The following is a 20,234-nucleotide window of genomic DNA, read 5'->3' as shown; positions in this document are numbered from 1 at the left end:
GGGTTGATGGCGAAAGGGGACATGGAAGCGGGGACGCCACTCAAAGCACCCCCACGTCTCACCCCCTCCCTCTCAACCAGTACCTGCAATGCTGCCTCCTCTCCAGGTGGCCGATTCAGCCCCTGCGCAGGTGCAGGTGGAGCAGTCTTTGGAGGGGCCCTCACGGGCTCCAAAACCCAGAGGACGTAGGCCGAGAGCATCTAAACAGTCTGGGCATGAACATGAGCAACCTGCCACTACCTCTGCTGCAGCCACAGGGGATGCACCACGGAGAAGTAGTAGGAAGAGGAAGGCGAAGGTTTTGTGATCACAAAGGGTTTGCACAAGGGGGCCTGTCGGACTGTCGTGTTTTTCATTTATATTTGATTTTTATTGAAGTCACATTAAATTATATCACTCTCACCACTACTGCCACGCCTTGCCCATTCTTGACTGGCTTTTGTGATCGGGCCCTTTCATGTGCTTCACCATGAACGGCGAGACTTGATGCCACCCAGTGGGTCGCTTTACAATGGGCATATGTGTAGTTGCAGGATTTTTTTGTGCAGGGGCTGGGGGAGAGGGGGTGCTGGTGTTGGCGCTGGTCTTTCCAGGTGGTGTGAGGACTGGACTCTTCTCACTTTCTACTCTTACGAGAACCATTCACAAATGAGTGACTCCCTGGCCTCACGAGCATCCAGGTGAGCCACTGCTCTGCCCATGGGTTCATCGTCCTCCTCCTCCACCTCCTCCTCCTCAATGTGGATGGTGGATGTGGATGGTGGATGAGGGGATGGGGCCTCCTCAACAGGTGCCCCTCTCTGTAGCACCATGTTGTGCAGGGCACAACACAATACGATAATGTGACCCACTTCACTGGTGCGTATTGAAGCGCTCCCCCAGAACGATCGAGGCACCGAAATCACATCTTGAGCAGCCCTATCGCACGTTCAATTATAGACCTGGTGGCAAAGTGGCTGTTTTTATATCGGCGCTGTTGCTCGCTGATGGGGTTCCTCAGAGGTGTCATGAGCCACTTGTGCAGGGGGTATCCCTTGTCCCAAGGAGCCAGCCCTTACGGGTATTTGCTGCGTGGACGAGGGGCGGGATGTTGGATTCCCGGAGGATGAAGGAATCGTGGCAGCTGCCAGGGAATCTGGTGCACATGTGAAGGAATCTCCTGCGGTGGTCACAAACGAGCTGAGTGTTGATGGAGTGATAACCCTTTCTATTGATGAACAGTTGGGGTTCGTGTGGAGGTGATCAGATTGCTGAATGGGTGAAATCAATTGCACCCTGTACCCATGGGAAGCCAGCCACAGAGTGGAATCCCACTGCCCTCTCCGTCTGGCTGAGGTCGTCCATGGGGAAGTTGACACATTGTGAGGCCCTGCTAAACAAGCCGTCGGTGACCTGCTTGTGTGTGGACGACTGAGAGACCCCGGCGATGTCACCAGTGGCACCCTGGAATGATCTGGAGGCGAAGAAGTTGAGGGCAGTGGTGACTTTAACAGCAACAGGTAATGAGATGCCGCTCGGCCCAGCCGGGAGCAGCTCTGCATGAAGAAGGCTGCAGATGTCTGCGACCACCTGGCGACTCACTCTTGTAGGGGGTGGTGGTGTGTGTCAGCTTCACCTCTGACTTCTGAGCGGTCCGAATTGCTCCCACTCCCTGGGTTCTGGACCTTGGACTTATTTGGGGGTTGTGACAAAGTGCAGCAGACAACTGGTTTTGGTGCAAGAAACTTTGACCTTTATTCAAGAGAGCAAATACAACACAACAATCTTAACACTCTAATAAAATGGGGAACACTTCAGTACGTGAGAGGGAAATTACAGTAGAAAGATACCTCACCCCTCCCAATCCCACTGTACTAGCTAGGTTGGACTCTGAAGGACCAGAGATAATGCTCACCAAACGAATCTTTGACAGTAATTCACCCAGAGGTAAGTCAGAAATAGATTGTAGAGTGGAAACTTTGCGGATCTTCGGTTTCCTCCCGAGTTGGTTTTCTTTGGTTGCGGTGGCCCAATATTACCCGGTTGGTTGGTGGTAATATTCGGTTGATTGTTTCGTAAGGCCCTTGTTGCCGCGAGGTGTCTGATGGTCACTGGGACTGTTGCACCGGTTTCTTCTTGTGTGTGTTGGCCTGCTTCTAGAGCTGCTGACCTTCCCTGTCGAGCCCCTTGCCTTGTTGTTTGCTGGAAGCTGCTTTCCTTCCAGAGACAGGCAGAACCAAGACAAGCAGCCCACCAGAGTCAGCAAGACAGAGAGAGAGAGCGAGATAGAGCGAGAGGTTTTGAGTTTCCACTTGTGTATCCCTCTCTTACAAAGGTCTTCGACACCTTAAAAAAAACACTTCATGTCTGTTTAAACAGTTCTTACAAAGTCCTTAAGAATCTTTGATGGTCCCTCATCATGTTGCAATTGCTTCTCCCGATGGGTCATTGTTAATTCCGAATTTTAGAGCTTGTCACACAAGGCTTCCTTTTGTGTCCAACGTCCCAGGTGTTGATGGTTTTGCTTTAAAACAAAGACATGACCCCACCAAGTCTGGAGCAGTTGCCTCTTCCAATGGGAGTGATTGTCGACCACCTGCTGTCGGTTTTGCATTAAAACAGAGACATGTCTGAAGCATTAATTCTCCCACCTTCCACTGTGTGGGTTGTGGATTTGTCTGGTGACCTCTCACCTATCCTTCCATCTTAGGATTTTAGTCAGGGGCCAAAGTTTTTCCATGCTCAGGGTAAAGGTGAATTTCTTGAGGGTTTTTCTCTGAGTTTTGGGGGAATCTGTGAATTTTGAGAATCTTACACCACAGATAAGGTTAACAATTGTTGTTACAAGAAGTTTAATCACCGAGACATTGACTCAAAAGTTCTTTCAAATACAACAAATGAAAAAAAAGTGTTCCAATCATAACAAGCTGTATAATAACAAAAAGTATAGACATGATTTTCACCCAAGGCTGCTGTCCCACATTATAGACGACCTCCCACCATTCATGATTCCCAAGGGGAGAGGTCCCCTTTTCAATCTCAGCATTACGTTGTTTCATGTGCACTGTCAGTCTATCAATATTAGGGGTTTTAAACTACAGAAGTAATCAAAGAAAGTGGTTTCCCTTCTTACTTCTCAGTCTCAATCTTCAACAGCCCCTCCCTCCTCCTCCTTTGTGGGATCCTGGGGGCCTTATCCAAGGTCCTCATCTTGTTAGCATCACAGACCGATCTCCAGCCATTTGCTCTTCTAATCTAAGTTTCATTTGGTTAATATTACACATCACGATAGAGACAAAGAAAATCATAATACATTGTACAGAAAACTACAGAAACTCAGCTCCCCCAAATACTACCATATTATCAAGAAATCTTGGACTTCAAAGATCCTCCAGCTCCCCTCTTTCCCATTATCCATCTTGTGGATAATTCAGGCGAAGTATTATTTCTCCCCGGCCCTCAGTTGTCCCAATTTCATTGTTAACTCAAAGAAACCCAACCCTGAATTCTGGAAATCCAAATTCTCTGTCCCTCTTTACTTTAATGTCAATCCCTCTGACAGGTACCAGTGTGTTTAACTCGATCCTGATTGTTTCATTAACTGCTCGGTTTATGGAATTTGTGTCAGTGCCTTGATTAAAAAAAGTTCAGATCAGTAGTGACCCAGGAAATGTCCTCACTCTCCTGAGCACATTAACCATTTCATGTAGTGATGTTGTCAACGTGACTGAGCGTGTCTGAGACCCGTTCTTCAGTGCATCTTCATCATGCATTCCACATACGAGTTGCCTCACACGCAACATATCACATTTACACACAGCGGTTTCCCAAAATCATCCCAAACGTGACATCAAATACAAACCGTTCCTGCACTTTCAGTCTGTCTTATCAACAGATCGGGGGGTGTCTGGAGGTCTTTGCTTATCTCCCCCTGCACGGTCCCGATGTCTCGGGTAGTGGCCAGGTTATAAAATATTCTTCTCACTGTTCAGTATAAGCAAGGACACAACCATCTCCAAGAGAAAGCTGTCAATGAACTATTCTTAACTCCCCTTCCCTGACTTTCACTGGATTGTGCATTGATCCCTGATTGATGTCCTTTGGGGGTTGTTCCCAGGTGATCTTTGTTTCTCACCGGTCACTCACACATCTTTTTCCCGACCCGCTGGTTTTGGTTATCACAAAATGTCCCATGGTCACCTGGGACACTGATTGTAGACCCCAATTGGTGGGACAATTTTCCTGTTTATTCCTCACACACTCAGTCACTTCCTCGTGTCTAATGAAGTTAAACATCCCATAATATTACCATTTCATGTTGGTCGTGAGCCCTGGAGGAACCTTACTGTCCAATAAACTAAAAATCATTACCCCATAAACCATAGATTAAAAGTTCCCAGTCTGGTCCAATCGATCAATACATTGACTTAGTTTAGGACAGATGTGTTACCCCCCTGGGCAGTCCCAGAGGCTCTCAGCGATGCCCAGGAGACCCCGGAGGTGGAATTAGTCTCTGGTGTTAGTGCAACACGGGCGATAGTGAATGGACAGCCCATTTTACACCCCGCACGATTTTCCTTTCCACTGAAGTCAGTGTAACTCGGGCTGTCGATTCACCATCGCTGTTTTGAGCTACGGCCAAAGAACAATTTCAACCCCAGCCTCAGATTTTCAGAGCAGCTCTTTAAAGGGCCCGTGACCTGTCACTACTATCATTCACGACTGAGATTAATACAGTCACACCTGTCACAACTATCATTCACTACTGAGATTAATACAGTCACACCTGTCACTACTATCATTCACTACTGAGATTAATACAGTCCCACCTGTCACAACTATCATTCACTACTGAGATTAATACAGTCACACCTGTCACTACTATCATTCACTACTGAGATTAATACAGTCACACCTGTCACTATTATCATTCACTACTGAGATTAATACAGTCACACCTGTCACTACTATCATTCAATACTGAGATTAATAATCACACCTGTCACCACTATCATTAACCATTGAGATTAATACTATCATTCACTACTGAGATTAATACAGTCACACCTGTCACTACTATCATTCAATACTGAGATTAATAATCACACCTGTCACCACTATCATTAACCATTGAGATTAATACAGTCACACCTGTCACCACTATCATTCACTACTGAGATGAATCGTCACACCTGACACGACTATCATTAACCATTGAGATTAATACAGTCACACCTGTCACTATTATCATTAACCACTGAGATTAATACAGTCACACCTGTCACTACTATCATTCACCACTGAGATTAATACAGTCACACCTGTCACTATTATCATTAACCACTGAGATTAATACAGTCACACCTGTCACTACTATCATTCACCACTGAAATTAATACAGTCACACCTGCCACGACTATCATTCACGACTGAGGTTAATACAGTCACACCGGCCGTTACTGCGATTCATTACTGAGATTAATACAGTCACACCTGCCGTTACTACGATTCATTACTGAGATTAATACAGTCACACCGGCCGTTACTACGATTCATTACTGAGATTAATACAGTCACACCCGCCGTTACTACGATTCATTACTGAGATTAATACAGTCACACCGGCCGTTACTACGATTCATTACTGAGATTAATACAGTCACACCGGCCGTTACTACGATTCATTACTGAGATTAATACAGTCACACCGGCCGTTACTACGATTCATTACTGAGATTAATACAGTCACACCTGCCGTTACTACGATTCATAACTGAGATTAATACAGTCACACCGGCCGTTACTACGATTCATTACTGAGATTAATACAGTCACACCGGCCGTTACTACGATTCATTACTGAGATTAATCCCATGACAATTATGGAACTAAAGTAAAATTATACAACTGAAGAAAACAATCAATTGTAACACGATCGTGTCACACCTGGAAATGACATCATCAGAAGGGCAGACCTGGAAGTGACATCATCAGAGGGGCAGACCTGGAAGTGATGACATGGGCGGGGGGGGGGGAATACACCTGGAAGTGATGTTATCAGAAAGGCAGATGTGGAAGTGAAGTCATCAGAGGGGCAGACCTGGAAGTGACATCATCAGAGGGGCAAACCTGGAAGTGGCATCATCAGAGGGGAAGACATGGAAGTGGCATCATCAGAGGGGCAGACATGGAAGTGATGTCACCTCAGGATCCAGAAACATGAAGTGATGTCATCCAATTCTGAGATTAATTTAATAGTTTTAGGGATTTATTCCCACAATAAAATGCGGGAAACACGGGTTCAGTGAATGTGGTTTGAAATGTGTGTAAATGTCTCAGTGAGTCAGTGACCCGGTGAAATGACAGAGTCCCGGCCTCGTAGTCCAACTGAACTCGGATCCTGATGTTAGACGGGGTCAGTGGGAGGTCAGTGAACTGGGAATAGTGAGCGGCTGTGAGAGAACCATAATGAAAATCCAAACACCAGGATTTCCTGCTAAGCCTAAGATCAGACTTGTCCCCCTCCCTCTCGACACTCCCACACACAATCCCTATTCCCCAGCGTTTCCCATCAGTCTCTGTATCCCAGGAATGGGATCCTGAGGAGAAACTCTGGGAGCAGAGGACTTGAGGACGGTCTTTAAACCTCTCTGGGTGAGGTGGGTGGGGCTGTTTCCATTCAGTCCGTGTTACTGATCTCAGATCATCAGACAGAACCAAGTTCCAGTTCACTGTCTTTGGATCCAGGCTCATCGGTGACCTTTGCCCTAGAGAGGAGAGAAGAGATTGGTCAGACAGGGTTATTCCACTCAGATCAATGATTGACAGCTGCAGGGTGGGAGTGTCAGTATTTCCCAGACAGTGTCAGCCCCATATTACCTCTTAGACTGGATTCATCCCATGTTAAATCAATGGCCTTCAATCAGAATCCCTGTTAAATAGCAGTGTGTGGGTCCCAGTGCTGTACACTCAGTGCAAACACTGCAGTGGAGACACACAGTAGCAGTCAGTTTAATCACACAAGCCCCTGGCACTGTGCTCACGTTCTCCCAGCCCCAATGGAGGGGATTCACCGGCACACAACACATCCCACAGACTCACAGTTCCAGCCCCACAATCTCAGCACCGGCTGTACTGGGAACACACAGCTCACAGGAGTGTGCCCTGGGCTCTCTCCCTCCTGTTACTGTTCCATCCTGAATACAGGAGTGTGCCCTGGGCTCTCTCCCTCCTGTTACTGTCCCATCCTGAATACAGGAGTGTGCCCTGGGCTCTCTCCCTCCTGTTACTGTTCCATCCTGAATACAGGAGTGTGTCCTGGGCTCTCTCCCTCCTGTTACTGTTCCATCCTGAATACAGGAGTGTGCCCTGGGCTCTCTCCCTCCTGTTACTGTTCCATCCTGAATACAGGAGTGTGCCCTGGGCTCTCTCCCTCCTGTTACTGTCCCATCCTGCCCACAGCTTGATTAAAGCCTCCATCAGTTTACAAACAGGACCGCGGATTGACCTGATAATTCGGATGAATCTTATGTCCCTTCGGTTAGTCCCTGTTCACTGTGAGTTCCCCAGGACCCCCCTCCAGCCCTGAGTCTGAGACTCGGATCAATTCCGAGTTGTGGAGAGGAAAGAGGTGCAGGAACTCGACCCTCGAATCCTCTGAGCTAAACCCTGACTGAAGAAACACCAGAGAAAAACAAAGAGTTAAACAGAAATGAATCACTGCCCCCGTGATCCTTGTGTAAGATTATAAACAGACCTTGGGATATTCCCGCTCTTCCCGTGATCCCAGTCGACAGCTGGAGGACATTCCCTGGGACAGGGACTGCCCCAGAGGAGCTGTGTGGGGGAGGAGTTACGTTCGATGGGCCCCCATATTCGGTGGAAGCTGGCACTGTAAACAAAGCACACGGTGATTGGGAATTGTGACCCAGTGAGGTATAAAGACTCTGAGAAAAGGGCAGCAAATACTCGAAAACACTTGTTCTGTTGGACCCAGGAAGCCAATCGATGTGTGGGAACAAATTAAGTCCTGTTTTGTCATCTCATCCACTGATTGGCTCTTGCTTCTGTATCGTTTTGCTTCATGATAAATTCCACATACTATTTTTCACCCGTACAGAGAACAAAACAGACCGACTGTGTATTGTGTAGAGTGAACCAGACAGCACGGGTGTGACAGACCCTAACACAGTGAAACTGACGGGGCAGGTATTACAGTCGGTGAAACCGACAGGAAAATGGGGTGGGAATTACAGAGTGAAACAGATCAGTCAAGTATTAGAGAGTGGAACAGATAGGGCGGGTATTAAAGGGAATGGAATAGAGAGTCACAGTAATACAGAGAGTGAAACAGACAGGGCAGGGATGGGAACAATTCAATAAATAAATCCTTTTGATGCCAACTGTGGGAACAGTCAATGTTCCTTAAATCAGTCAGTATCAGGACTTCCATTGATTTCAATCTCTCTCTCTCTGTTTATATTTGTGTATTTATTGATTGTCTCCATATCTGTCTGTGTGACTCTCTGTGACGGGGCGTGTGTGTCTGTGTGAGTCTCTGTGACAGGGCGTGTGTGTCTGTGTGAGTCTCTGTGACAGGGCGTGTGTGTCTATGGGAGTCTCTGTGACAGGGCGTGTGTGTCTGTGTGACTCTCTGTGACAGGGCGTGTGTGTCTGTGTGAGTGTCTGTGACGGGGCGTGTGTGTCCGTGTGAGTCTCTGTGACGGGGCGTGTGTGTCCGTGTGAGTCTCTGTGACGCGGCGTGTGTGTCCGTGTGAGTCTCTGTGACAGGGCGTGTGTGTCTGTGTGAGTCTCTGTGACAGGGCGTGTGTGTCTGTGTGAGTCTCTGTGACAGGGCGTGTGTGTCTGTGTGAGTCTCTGTGACTGGGCGTGTGTGTCTGTGTGAGTCTCTGTGACAGGGCGTGTGTGTCTGTGTGAGTCTCTGTGACAGGGCATGTGTGTCTGTGTGAGTCTCTGTGACGGGGCGTGTGTGTCTGTGTGAGTCTCTGTGACAGGGCGTGTGTGTCTGTGTGAGTCTCTGTGACGGGGCGTGTGTGTCTGTGTGAGTCTCTGTGACGGGGCGTGTGTGTCTGTGTGAGTGTCTGTGACGGGGCGTGTGTGTCCGTGTGAGTCTCTGTGTCGCGGCGTGTGTGTCTGTGTGAGTGTCTGTGACGGGGCGTGTGTGTCTGTGTGAGTCTCTGTGACGGGGCGTGTGTGTCCGTGTGAGTCTCTGTGACGCGGCGTGTGTGTCCGTGTGAGTCTCTGTGACAGGGCGTGTGTGTCCGTGTGAGTCTCTGTGACAGGGCGTGTGTGTCTGTGTGAGTCTCTGTGACAGGGCGTGTGTGTCTGTGTGAGTCTCTGTGACAGGGCGTGTGTGTCTGTGTGAGTCTCTGTGACAGGGCGTGTGTGTTCTGTGTGAGTCTCTGTGACAGGGCGTGTGTGTCTGTGTGAGTCTCTGTGACGCGGCGTGTGTGTCTGTGTGAGTGTCTGTGACGGGGCTTGTGTGTCTGTGAGTGTCTCTGTGACAGGGCGTGTGTGTCTGTGTGAGTCTCTGTGACAGGGCGTGTGTGTCTGTGTGAGTCTCTGTGACAGGGCGTGTGTGTCCGTGTGAGTCTCTGTGACGCGGCGTGTGTGTCTGTGTGAGTCTCTGTGACAGGGCGTGTGTGTCTGTGGGAGTCTCTGTGACAGGGCGCGTCTGTCTGTGCGAGTCTCTGTGACAGGGCGTGTGTGTCTGTGTGAGTCTCTGTGACAGGGCGTGTGTGTCTGTGTGAGTCTCTGTGACGGGGCGTGTGTGTCTGTGTGAGTCTCTGTGACGGGGCGTGTGTGTCTGTGTCTTTGTAAGTTACTGAATTATTTTGGATATTCCCAGCTGTCTGAACACAACTAACCCGACCTGCTCTCAGTCCCATATATTGGAGAAAAGCTGCACGTTCTTACCAATGATTCCCAGTATGTCTGAGTGATACTTTTCCGATCCATTCAGCCTCTTCTGGATAAGTTGAGATATATTGGACAGGTTCAGGGTGAGCGCTGGAACATCTGGGTCTGTGACTCTCTGAGTCTCAGTCACTCTGGAATGAAAGAGGAGAGAATGTTTTTATCAGTGGGGACATTTCAGATCAGAAACCCAAAGGGGAACGAGTGATCAGTGCAACAACCTGCACCCCTTCGAATGCTCGTACTGAGACCCCGCAGCAACCCATCCTGAAAATGGCAGAATCCCGGGATTTGCAGTCTCCCTGCATTCACACTGATCTCCACATGTGCAGTGGGATCCTGGTTTGCTGCCACTTCAGCTCAGTTTGTGATTTTCAAAGCCGTCTGTGTTCAGTTCAGTTTCTCTGTCCTGGAGCCCTCATCTTTCCATTATTAATAATTATTATTATCCCGAGGGTCTCCAGTCTGTGCTCCCCCCTCTCTGCAGGATCACACTCTCCACAATCATGTGAAGTGAGGAGAGGAGAAGGAACAGCCTCCCAGGGACCTGGGATCGGTGGGATTCCCTCACAGAGGCCATGATTTTAATCTGCCTGTGGGATGGCAGCGGGGGGTCAAGGGGCCCGCGGGAAACCCGAAAAATTAATCCCCACCTTTCCCCACACGATCGCGACTTAATCGATGGCCCTTCACGTTGGTTGTGGGTTTGCCGTCTGAAAGCTGCGCACCCACATGACCTGCTGTCAGTTGGAGTGTCCGTATTTAAAGGGCCATTGATGCAATGACTTTTGCTGCACAAAGGGACAACCAGGCAGAATGGAGCAGCAGAGGGACAAGGCAGCTCCACGATTTAGTGACTCCTCACTTGAGGTGCTGCTGGCCGGGGAGAGGAGGAGGAGGGAAATATTTTACCCGGCTGACAGGAGGAAGTGGCCTGCCTCTGCCACCAAGATGGCCTGGCTCGAGGTGGCTGAGGAGGTGACCAGCAGGAGCAACATCTCCCGCACTTGGGTGCAGTTCAGGAAGCGTTTCAATGACCTAACCAGGTCAGCAAAAGTGAGTGCACTCACTGATTCTCCTGCAATTCGTGGTGCACATCACTCCCCCACCCTCACCCCCTCTCACTCTGCACTGCCATCACATCACTCCTCACACCCACTTAAGGCTCATCCTCAACTTACCTTCACTTCCTCAGCACTTCCTCACCTCCCCATTAGTCCCCCCACCACTACCACTCACCCCAATCCTCATCCAATGTGATGTCTCTGTCTGATACTCACCCTCTGATGCACCTCTTTCACGGTCAGCCTCACCCAAAGCAATGCATTCATTGGCTGACCACTTCACCCTCACTCACTCACACGTCTGTACTTTCTCCCCTCGTGGGAGAAGAGAGCTCAAAATACACGGGAGAGGGTGAGGACTGGAGGGGGGGCCACAACTAATAGTGGTCCTTACAGAGGTGGAGGAGGAGGCCCTGCAGATTAGACGCACCCTCGAGTGCCTGTCCATCGGGGACGGCGAGACTGGCACCCCACAAACATCTGGTGACACAACTTTAACATTCATCACACACAACATGAATTGATGTTAACAACGATTGGCATGTTGAACACCTCAGTGTGCTCATCGCAACATGACACATCTGTGATGATGCTTAATATTGCCTTCTGTTCTCTCACAGGCCCTTCAGCGACCGAAGTGATGGCAGAGGGCGATTCCTCAGAGGAGCTCCCGGCCTCTGAGGGTGCACCGTCACATCTTAGTGAGCCATCCACCAGCACAGATACTCACACCTCGATGGGTCCTCGTAGTGAGTTCGTTGGGTTGGCACCTGGTGAGTAACCACACACAAGTGAGCACGAGCAGGCACTGGTCGCAGAGGCAGCTGTGGAGAGTCCACGTCGGTGGGAGCACTCCTCTCCAGGCTCTGCTCAGCTGGACGCAGATGCTGAACCCTGGGGACCATCATTTAAAAAGAGAATGATCGAGGGACAGCAGCACATTTACGAGGTACTGGAACAGGTGCCACGCACACTCTCCACAATAGCGGAGAGGATGGAGGAGTCCAACTCCTGCATTAGTGGAATGGTGGCACAGATACAGGAGGGAATCTCTGAGATAGTGTCACAGGTACGTGCGGGAATATCTGAGATAGTGGCACAGGTACGTGTGGGAATATCTGAGATAGTGGCACAGGTACGTGCGGGAATATCTGAGACAGTGGCACAGGTAAGTGCGGGAACGTCTGCGATGGAGGGAAGGCGAGCCTCCATTGAGCTTCAAGCACGGCTCACAAATGAGTCCATTCAGGCCCTGACAATGGGCTTTCGGACTCTGGAAGCCAACATGTCTGCCACCTTAAACAGGCAGACAGAAACTTTAGAAGTGGCCTTACCAGGCATCACACATGTCCTCCAAACTGTTGTCAGCAGGGTGGTAGGAGTGATGTGGCCCTGACCCAGGAGAGGGATGTTGGCAAAAGGGGACATGGAAGTGGGGACACCACTCAAAGCGTTCCCATGTCTCACCCTTTGCCCCCCTCTCAACCGGTACCCACAATGCTGCCTCCTCTCCAGGTTGCCGAGTCTGCCCCTGCACAGGTGCAGGTGGAGCAGTCTTTGGAGGGGCCCTCATGGGCTCCAAAACCCAGAGAGCGTCGGCCGAGAGCATCTTAACAGTCAGGGTATGAATCTGAGCAACCTGCCACTACCTCTGTTACAGCCACAGGGGATGCACCAGGTAGAAGTAGGAGGAAGAGGAAGGTGAAGGTTTTGTGATCACCGGGGGTTTGCACAAGAGTGTCTGACAGACTGTCAGGTTTATCATTTATATTTGGTTTTTGTTAAATTCACATTAAATGTTATCATTCTCACCACTACTGCCACATCTTGCCCATTCTTGAGTCCCTTTTGTGATCGGGCCTTTTCATGTGCTTCATCATGAACAGTGAGACTTGATGCCACCCAGTGGGTGTGTTTACAGTGGGTGTATGTGTGGTTGTTGGACTGTTTTGTGTGGGCTGGGGGTGCTGGTGTTGGTGGTGCTCGTTCCAGGTGGTCTGAGGACTGGACTATCCTCACTTTGCAGATGTCCTTATGAGAATCGGTCAAATATCAGTGACTCCTTGGCCTCACGAGCAGCCACCCTCCTCGTCCTCATCCTCGTCCTCCTGCTCCTCCTCCTCAATGTTGATGGCTGGGGCCTCATCCACTGGTAATCCTCTCTGTTGCGCGATGTTGTGCAGGACACAACAGACGACTATAATTCTACCCACTCTCGCTGGTGCGTATTGAAGCTCTCCCTCAGATCGACCCAGGCACCTGAAGCCCATCACATCGCATGTTCAATGACAGACCTGGTGGTGATGTGACTGTCGTTGTACTGACTCTGTGCCTCGCTGATGGGGTTTCTCACAGGTATCATGAGCCATGTCTGCAGGAGGTTTCCCTTGTCTCCGAGGAGCCAGTCCTTAAGTCTGTTTGGTGCGTGGAAGAGGGCTGGGATGTTGGATTCCCGCAGAATGAAGGAATCGTGGCAGCTGCCAGGGAATCTGGTGCACACGTGAAGAAATCTTTTCCGGTGATCACAAACGAGCTGCGTGTTGAGGGAGTGATATCCCTTTCTGTTGGTGAACAGTCCTGGCTCGTGTGGAGGTGCTCGGATTTCTACGTGTGTGCAATCAATTGCACCCTGTACCCGTGGGAAGCCAGCACAGTGAGTGGAAACCCACTGCCCTCTCCGTCTGGCTGAGATCGTCCATGGGGAAGTTGATGTGGTGAGACACCCTGCAAAACAAACCATCGGAGACCTGTCTTATACACTTGGGGGCAGACGAATGAGAGACCCCGATGATGTCACCGGTGGCACCCTGGAAGGATCTGGAGGTGAAGGAGTTAAGGGCAGTGGTGACTTTAACTGCGACGAGCAATGCGATGCCACCAGGCCCAGCCGGGAGCAGCTCTGCATGAAGGAGGCTGCAGATGTCTGCGACCACCTGGTGACTCACTCTCAGCCTCCGTATGCACTGCTCCTCAGAGAGGTCCAGGAAGCTCAGCCTCGGTCTGTAGACCCTCTCACGAGGGTAGTGCCTCCTGCGATGTCAGGCCCTCTGTTGTTCCTCTCTCTGCTCTTGTGCGGGTCCCTGTGACGTACCTCTGTCTTGTGGAGCTGCAAGTGGTGGATCTGCAGGCCGTGCCTGGCGAGGATGGTGATGTGCCTCCTCCTCGGATATACTGGTGAATGCAGCCATCGTGTCCCCCATCCTGATGTTACCAGTTTGAGGGGGTCCAAAATGTAGGTAAATATGTGTAAACAGAACAATTCTGAGTGTGAACCAAGAATTCTCAGACTAAACACAAAGAACTCCCAGCCAATAGTTTGTCTGAGAGAACTGAGTGCCCTGCTGCAATAACTCACCTTTTATCCCCATCTGTCAAACAGGGATTTCAATGGCCAAATGGCTGCCGGCTGCAACTCACCTCCGTTTCCATGGCATGCTTCACACAGCACAGGAAACACGTTGAGGCAGCGTTGATATCGTTTCCCTGCATCAATAAAATGGAAATCACAATTCCAAGGACTTTAACTCCGTTAATTGTGGGTTTAAATATCGTCCCGTCCCAGCTTCCTGAACCCCGCGCACCCAGGTGGCTCTGGGTCGGACGTGTTTTTCAGCGGGTTGGAGCCGGGATTCCTTCCCGCTCCGGAAATCCCCGATTTTGTTTGCCTCCCGCCCCCAACCCACCCGGATCTCGGAGATAAAATCGTGGCCAGAGGGTCCAATCACAGTGACATTACTGGGAAATCTCGCACTGACTCATTTCTCTGTTAGTGGATAGAATGAGCCAATCACAACACATTTTACTGTCACTCTGACACTGGGACCTGCCCCTCTCCTCATTTCTCCATGGGCTGGTTGATGGAACAAGCCAATCACACAGCACTTCCTGACCCAATGGAATAAAGCTGTCACTGACACACATGGAGCCTTTCGGAAGCCTCGGTTAGATACAGGTCACTGCAGGTTTCTCTCTCTCTCACTTCCTGTCTAACAGGTTCCTGAGAAGCTCGACACACCGATGGAACAGCCCAGGTCACTCAATAACAACAACAACTGCCTGGAAGGGTGGGAGAGGCAGAAACCCTCATCACATTTAAAAAGTACTTGGACATGCACTTGAAGTGCCGTAACCGACAGGGCTACGGACCAAGAGCTGGAAAGTGGGATTAGGCTAAAGGTCATGGCGGGTGGAAGATGGGAGGCCGGCCAGGAGAGAATTGGAAAAGTCGAGTCGAGAGGTAACAATAGCATGGATGAGGGTTTCAGCAGCAGATGCTGAGACAGGTGATATTATGGGGTGGAAGTAGGAGGTCTTGGTGATGGAGAGGAAATGGGGTCGGAGGCTCAGCTCAGGGTCAAATAGAACGCCGAGGTTGGGAACAGTCTGGTTCAGACTCAGACAGTGGCCAGGGAGGGGGATGGAGTCGGTGACTAGGGAACGGAGTTTGTGGTGGGGACTGAAGACAATGGCTTCGAACTTCCCAATATTTAATTGGAGGAAATTTCACCTCATCCAATCCTGGATGTCGGACAAGCAGCGTAACAAATCAGATGCTGTGGAGGGGTCGAGAGAGGTGGTGGTGAGGTAGAGCTGGGGGTCGTCAGTGTACATGTGGAATCTCCCATTTCCCACAGGCTGCCTGAGCCAATAACCCCTCAAACCACAGTTAAACATCACTCAATATTCCCACCATTTGAAAGCACCTTATCTGGGAAGGTTTCCAAGCGGTGATTCTACTTTCACTCTTCTCCCAGATACAGGGGAAGGTTCCCTATCAGCAGCAGGTACTGTATGACTGAGAGGAACTTACCTGGAAAGGAGCTGCTTCGAGTTCTGTGAATAAAGAGAGGAGATCAAATCAGTCAACGAACAAATCAACACCCAATGGAACCAAAGAGTGAATTTGGGATTGAGAGTAAAGAGTTCAGTGTATAACAGTAGGTGCGGCCAGTCACAGGAATGGGCAATAATCCCACATTTCACTGCACTCCATGCTGGGGCAGCACCAACACTCCGAGGGCAGGGCTGAGGGGGCAGCGCAAACACTCCGAGGGCAGGGCTGAGGGGGCAGCGCCAACACTCCCAGGGCAGGGCTGAGGGGGCAGCGCCAACACTCCGAGGGCAGGGCTGAGGGGGCAGCGCAAACACTCCGAGGGCAGGGCTGTGGGGGCAGCGCCAGCACTCCGAGGGCAGGGCTGTGGGGGCAGCGCCAACACTCCGAGGGCAGGGCTGAGGGGGCAGCGCCAACACTCCGAGGGTAGGGCTGAGGGGGCAGCGCCAACACTCCGAGGGCAGGGCTGAGGGGGCAGCGCCAACACTCCGAGGGCAGGGCTGAGGAGGCAGCGCCAACACTCCAAGGGCAGGGCTGAGGGGGCAGCGCCAACACTCCGAGGGCAGGGCTGAGGAGGCAGCGCCAACACTCCGAGGGCAGGGCTGAGGGGGCAGCGCCAACACTCCGAGGGCAGGGCTGAGGGGGCAGCGCCAACACTCCGAGGGCAGGGCTGAGGGGGCAGAGCCAACATTCCCAGGGCAGGGCTGAGGGGGCAGTGCCAACAATCCGAGGGCAGGGCCGAGGGGGCAGCGCCAACACTCCGAGGGCAGGGCTGAGGGGGCAGCGCCAATGCTGGGCCCAACCAACAATCTTCAAACAATTCAGCCCACTCACAGAAACACCCCATTCCCCAGACATGGCCCTGTTTATATTGAAGATGTACCTGAATAAAGGAGAGATGGTCCCTCTGTACCAGACTCTGGGTTTCTCCATCTATTAATGTAATCTGTTCCATCCTCTTGTTTAATGCTTCAGAACAGCTTCTAATCTGTGAGAGAGCTCGGAGCCCCTCCTCATCGATCAGTTTCAGTGCGTATTCTTCATCTTCTTCCAGCTGTCTCCTCCATTCAGAGAAGCTCTTCGATAGCTTTCCTTTCAGCTCATTGATTCGTGTCTGAAACACAAACCAACTCTCATTACAAACGGCCCTTCCACACAGCTCTTACCCTGAGCACACGGCACTTTCCAGGGACGGGACAGTTTGTTTCGATCACTACTCGATCACCCGTTACAGATGGACAAGCAGTGGGGGAGGGTCCACTGGGAGAGAAAAGAGAGTTTAACGAGTGTTGCCTTGAGCCTTGAGTTTAATAGAAAGAGCACTGCCACCTGGTCCATCCACACCTGGAGTGATGGGTCCAGTTTTGGTGCCCACACCTGGTGAAGGAGATTGAGACTCTGGAGAGGACGGTGGCCAGAATGACACGTAGTCTGACGGATTTTAGTTCTGAGGATCGGCTCCAAGAGGGAGGGCGATTTAGAGAAAGGCAGGCCGAGAGGGACATGATTGAGGTTTTTAAAATGATTGAGGGATTATTGGACTCACTCGTTGGGTGAGGTACTTGAGTTGGATCGGGATGGTTGGACGAGAGGGCCTGTGTATAAAATCCATAGGCACAGAGTTAGGTTAGACCCCAGAGTCCTCGATCTCTGGAACAGACTCTCTGAACATGTGGGGGGTATGGAGTCACTCCCACCCTTTAGAAGGGAGCTGGGGAGGAATTTCCCAGAGTTTGTCCTGAATTGTCTGCAGGTGTTTTTTCTCTCTTCTGTTTGCCTTTCCCAGGTGAGTCCATGGTTCGGGGTGGATCAGTGGTGTGTGTGATTGAACCCTGTCTGCATGGGGCAGGCTCGCTGGGACTAATGGTCTTTTCTTCCTCTTCCTTTCTATGTTCATCTGACACAGGCTTCAGGGCAAGTCTCCAACTCCCAGCCTCTGACTGTGTCTGTTTCAGGAAATCCAGTGCCCAAGTGATGTAATAATATTCCCTGGGAGGTGCAGGGAGAGTTAAGCAGCTCCCCCTCACATCAAACACACGGGGAACTCAGTGTAATCAGTGACTCGGCCCCAACACAACCAGCCTGGTTTGGAAGGCCTGTTTCTGATGTGCTCATTGACTCAGTGGGGAGAGAAACCCTTTCTAAATCCAGTCCCACTTTACCCACCTTTATTTCAGCTTCTGATCTCTCCAAGTCTCGCTGTTTGCTGGAACAATTCTGTTGGACTCCCCGAAGACTCCCGATTTCTCTCTCCAATTCTTCCTGTAAAAGTCATTCGAAAGTGTTTGAAAGGGATTCAAACTGGAATGTAAAAGGGAAATGATTCCGTTCCAGGAGTGACCCCACTGGGTGTGGATCGAAAGTGGTTTGGGGGATTCTCAGTGTCTGGGCCCTGAGCAGAAATATTCCCTTCTGTGACTCTCAGTAAAGAGGCGCTCCCTGCCCTGTATAAACTGAGGAACCACACACACACCGGCTTCTTTTCACACTGACTCACCGTGTGCTGCATTTTCACACGGACTCAGCTCCTCCATTTCCAGGAATCAGCCGAGGGGAAAGGGAGACAGACTCAGTCACACCAGCATTTCTCAAACACCAATTCCCTCTTGTTGTGAGAAACAGTTTCTCCCCCCAGCCCCTGAGTCTCCCCCCGTGGGTGTCCCTCACTCCCCCCACCGGTGATGGTCCTCTCCCTGCTGGTCAGATGGCAGAATACCCCAGTGTTACACAGGGCTACAACATGCTCTGCTCTACAGCCCTATGCCATGGAGTGCCAGTTCTCACTGGTGCCCACACAGTGAATTACTGAGCTCGACAGGAAAACTCTCCCTCACTGTATTTAATATCAGGAATTGTGTCACTCACCTTAATTGCAGCTTGTGCCTGATCCAGGCTCAGCAGTGTGTGGGATTTATGTTTCCCTATTATTATACAGGAAACACACACACACTCTGCATCATCTTTACAGTAGAATTCAAGAACCTTCTTATGGTCAACGCACTGCCTGTCTGTAAGATCAGCCACAGGTTCGATTAGGGTGTGATCTTTGTAGGCCTCTTTCAGTAAATGTGGTTTTAAATGAAGGGAGCAAAAGGAAGCCAAACAAAAAAGACACGTCTTGACAGCTGGGGATGGATTCTCGATGCACGCATCACACACGACATGGGCTGAATCAGCAGGAGGCTGTGACTGGTTGTATTTTTCCACAATATTACACAGCGTGAAGTTTCTCTTCAGACTGGGCCTGGGGTTGAATTTCTGGCGACACTGAGGACACTCAAACCCTTCTGGGCCTGGTGTCTGGGCCCAAACTCCCTCAATACATTTCAAACAGAAACTGTGCTGACAGGACAACACCACCGGGTCCTGGTACACCTGGAGACACACAGCACAGGTTAATTCATCCTCGAAAGCTCCGGGCTCCATTCCTACAGCACCTGAAGCAGCTTTCACACAGAACAAGAGAGAGCGACGAACCAGAGCAGGAAGTGAAATTCTTATAAACACTCGGCGCAGGGAGTGACGGTGTTAATTTCATTTCCTGATTGACTCTGTCTGAAGATTAACCCTTTCAGGCCTGCAGCAGCAGTTCAGAAACAAAATCAGAAACACAAGATTACAATTTTACAATCTGGAGCCAGAATACAGCAAACTGGGCTCAGTAAACACAAACCGAATACTAATCAGCTCAGACCAGACCCAAAATGGTTCAAGAAACAAATTAAAACTGATATAAAGAGGAAAAAATAACCTTTACAAATCCTGCAGAGAGGAAGGTGAAGGAGATCTCTGGGAGGAATAGAAAAATATGCAGAAAAAGTTAAAGGGTTCATCAGAGGGGCAAAGAGAGATCATAAACTCCATCTTCTCATAATGAAGTCCACGTGTTTATTATAATCTTTCCTCTCTCTCCCCCCCCCCAATTTTTAATGATTAATTTCCACCCTCTTCCTCCTCAGAAGGCAATAACCCAAAGTCTAGTTCCAGCCCAACAGGCAGTGTTTGCCTCCAGTACCTCACCCTCACGTGGCCAGCATTCATGACAGCTTGGACATCGAGTACTGGCAGGATATTTGACCGTGGAGAGCATCACAGCTCAGCCCAAGTCTGTTTTTTATTTCTCTCTCTCACTCGTGCTCTGTCTCTCATCGGAACAGGAGTTGGCCCTTCAGCCCCTCGAGCCTGTTCCGCCATTCAATCGGATCATGACTGATCTGTATCCTAACTCCATTTACCCACCTTGGCTACATGTCCCTTAATACCCTCGGTGAGCAAAAATCTATCGATCTCAGATTTTAAATTGTGAATTGAGCTCGCACCGACTGCTTTTAGTGGGAGAGAGTTCCACACTTCACCACCCTTTGCCTGAAGAAGTGTTTACTAACTTCTCACCCATGCTCTCTCTCGCCCGTGCTCTCTCTCCT

The 20,234-nt window shown here is 50.3% G+C and overlaps 1 protein-coding gene across 1 annotated transcript; it reads right to left on the bottom strand.

Annotated features, from left to right (window-relative positions):
- Positions 1-1,709: 1,709 nt before the first annotated feature.
- On the bottom strand, positions 1,710-19,381 carry LOC137309933 (E3 ubiquitin/ISG15 ligase TRIM25-like). Its single transcript, XM_067977935.1, has 7 exons — positions 18,676-19,381; positions 17,977-18,072; positions 16,694-16,924; positions 15,790-15,812; positions 9,916-10,049; positions 7,736-7,870; positions 1,710-6,746 (listed from the first exon to the last, which is right to left on the bottom strand). Exons 1-7 carry the CDS (start codon positions 19,234-19,236, stop codon positions 6,226-6,228), a joined length of 1,701 nt encoding a protein of 566 aa, XP_067834036.1. The 5' UTR covers positions 19,237-19,381; the 3' UTR covers positions 1,710-6,225.
- Positions 19,382-20,234: the final 853 nt, after the last annotated feature.

This window comes from Heptranchias perlo, unplaced genomic scaffold, assembly GCF_035084215.1.
Source record: "Heptranchias perlo isolate sHepPer1 unplaced genomic scaffold, sHepPer1.hap1 HAP1_SCAFFOLD_192, whole genome shotgun sequence".
NCBI lineage: Eukaryota > Metazoa > Chordata > Chondrichthyes > Hexanchiformes > Hexanchidae > Heptranchias > Heptranchias perlo.
Note: the sequence above shows the minus strand (reverse complement) of the source record. Positions and strands in the feature narration are given on the sequence as shown.

Coding starts and splice junctions, on each gene's coding strand:
- LOC137309933 (XM_067977935.1), bottom strand. CDS start 19,236: ATGGAGCCCGGAGCTTTCGAGGATGAATTAACCTGTGCTGTGTGTCTC. Junction 18,073..18,675: donor AGGCACAAGCTGCAATTAAG/GTGAGTGACACA, acceptor TGACTTTTACAG/GAAGAATTGGAGAGAGAAAT. Junction 7,871..9,915: donor AGACATACTGGGAATCATTG/GTAAGAACGTGC, acceptor CTTTGTTTACAG/TGCCAGCTTCCACCGAATAT.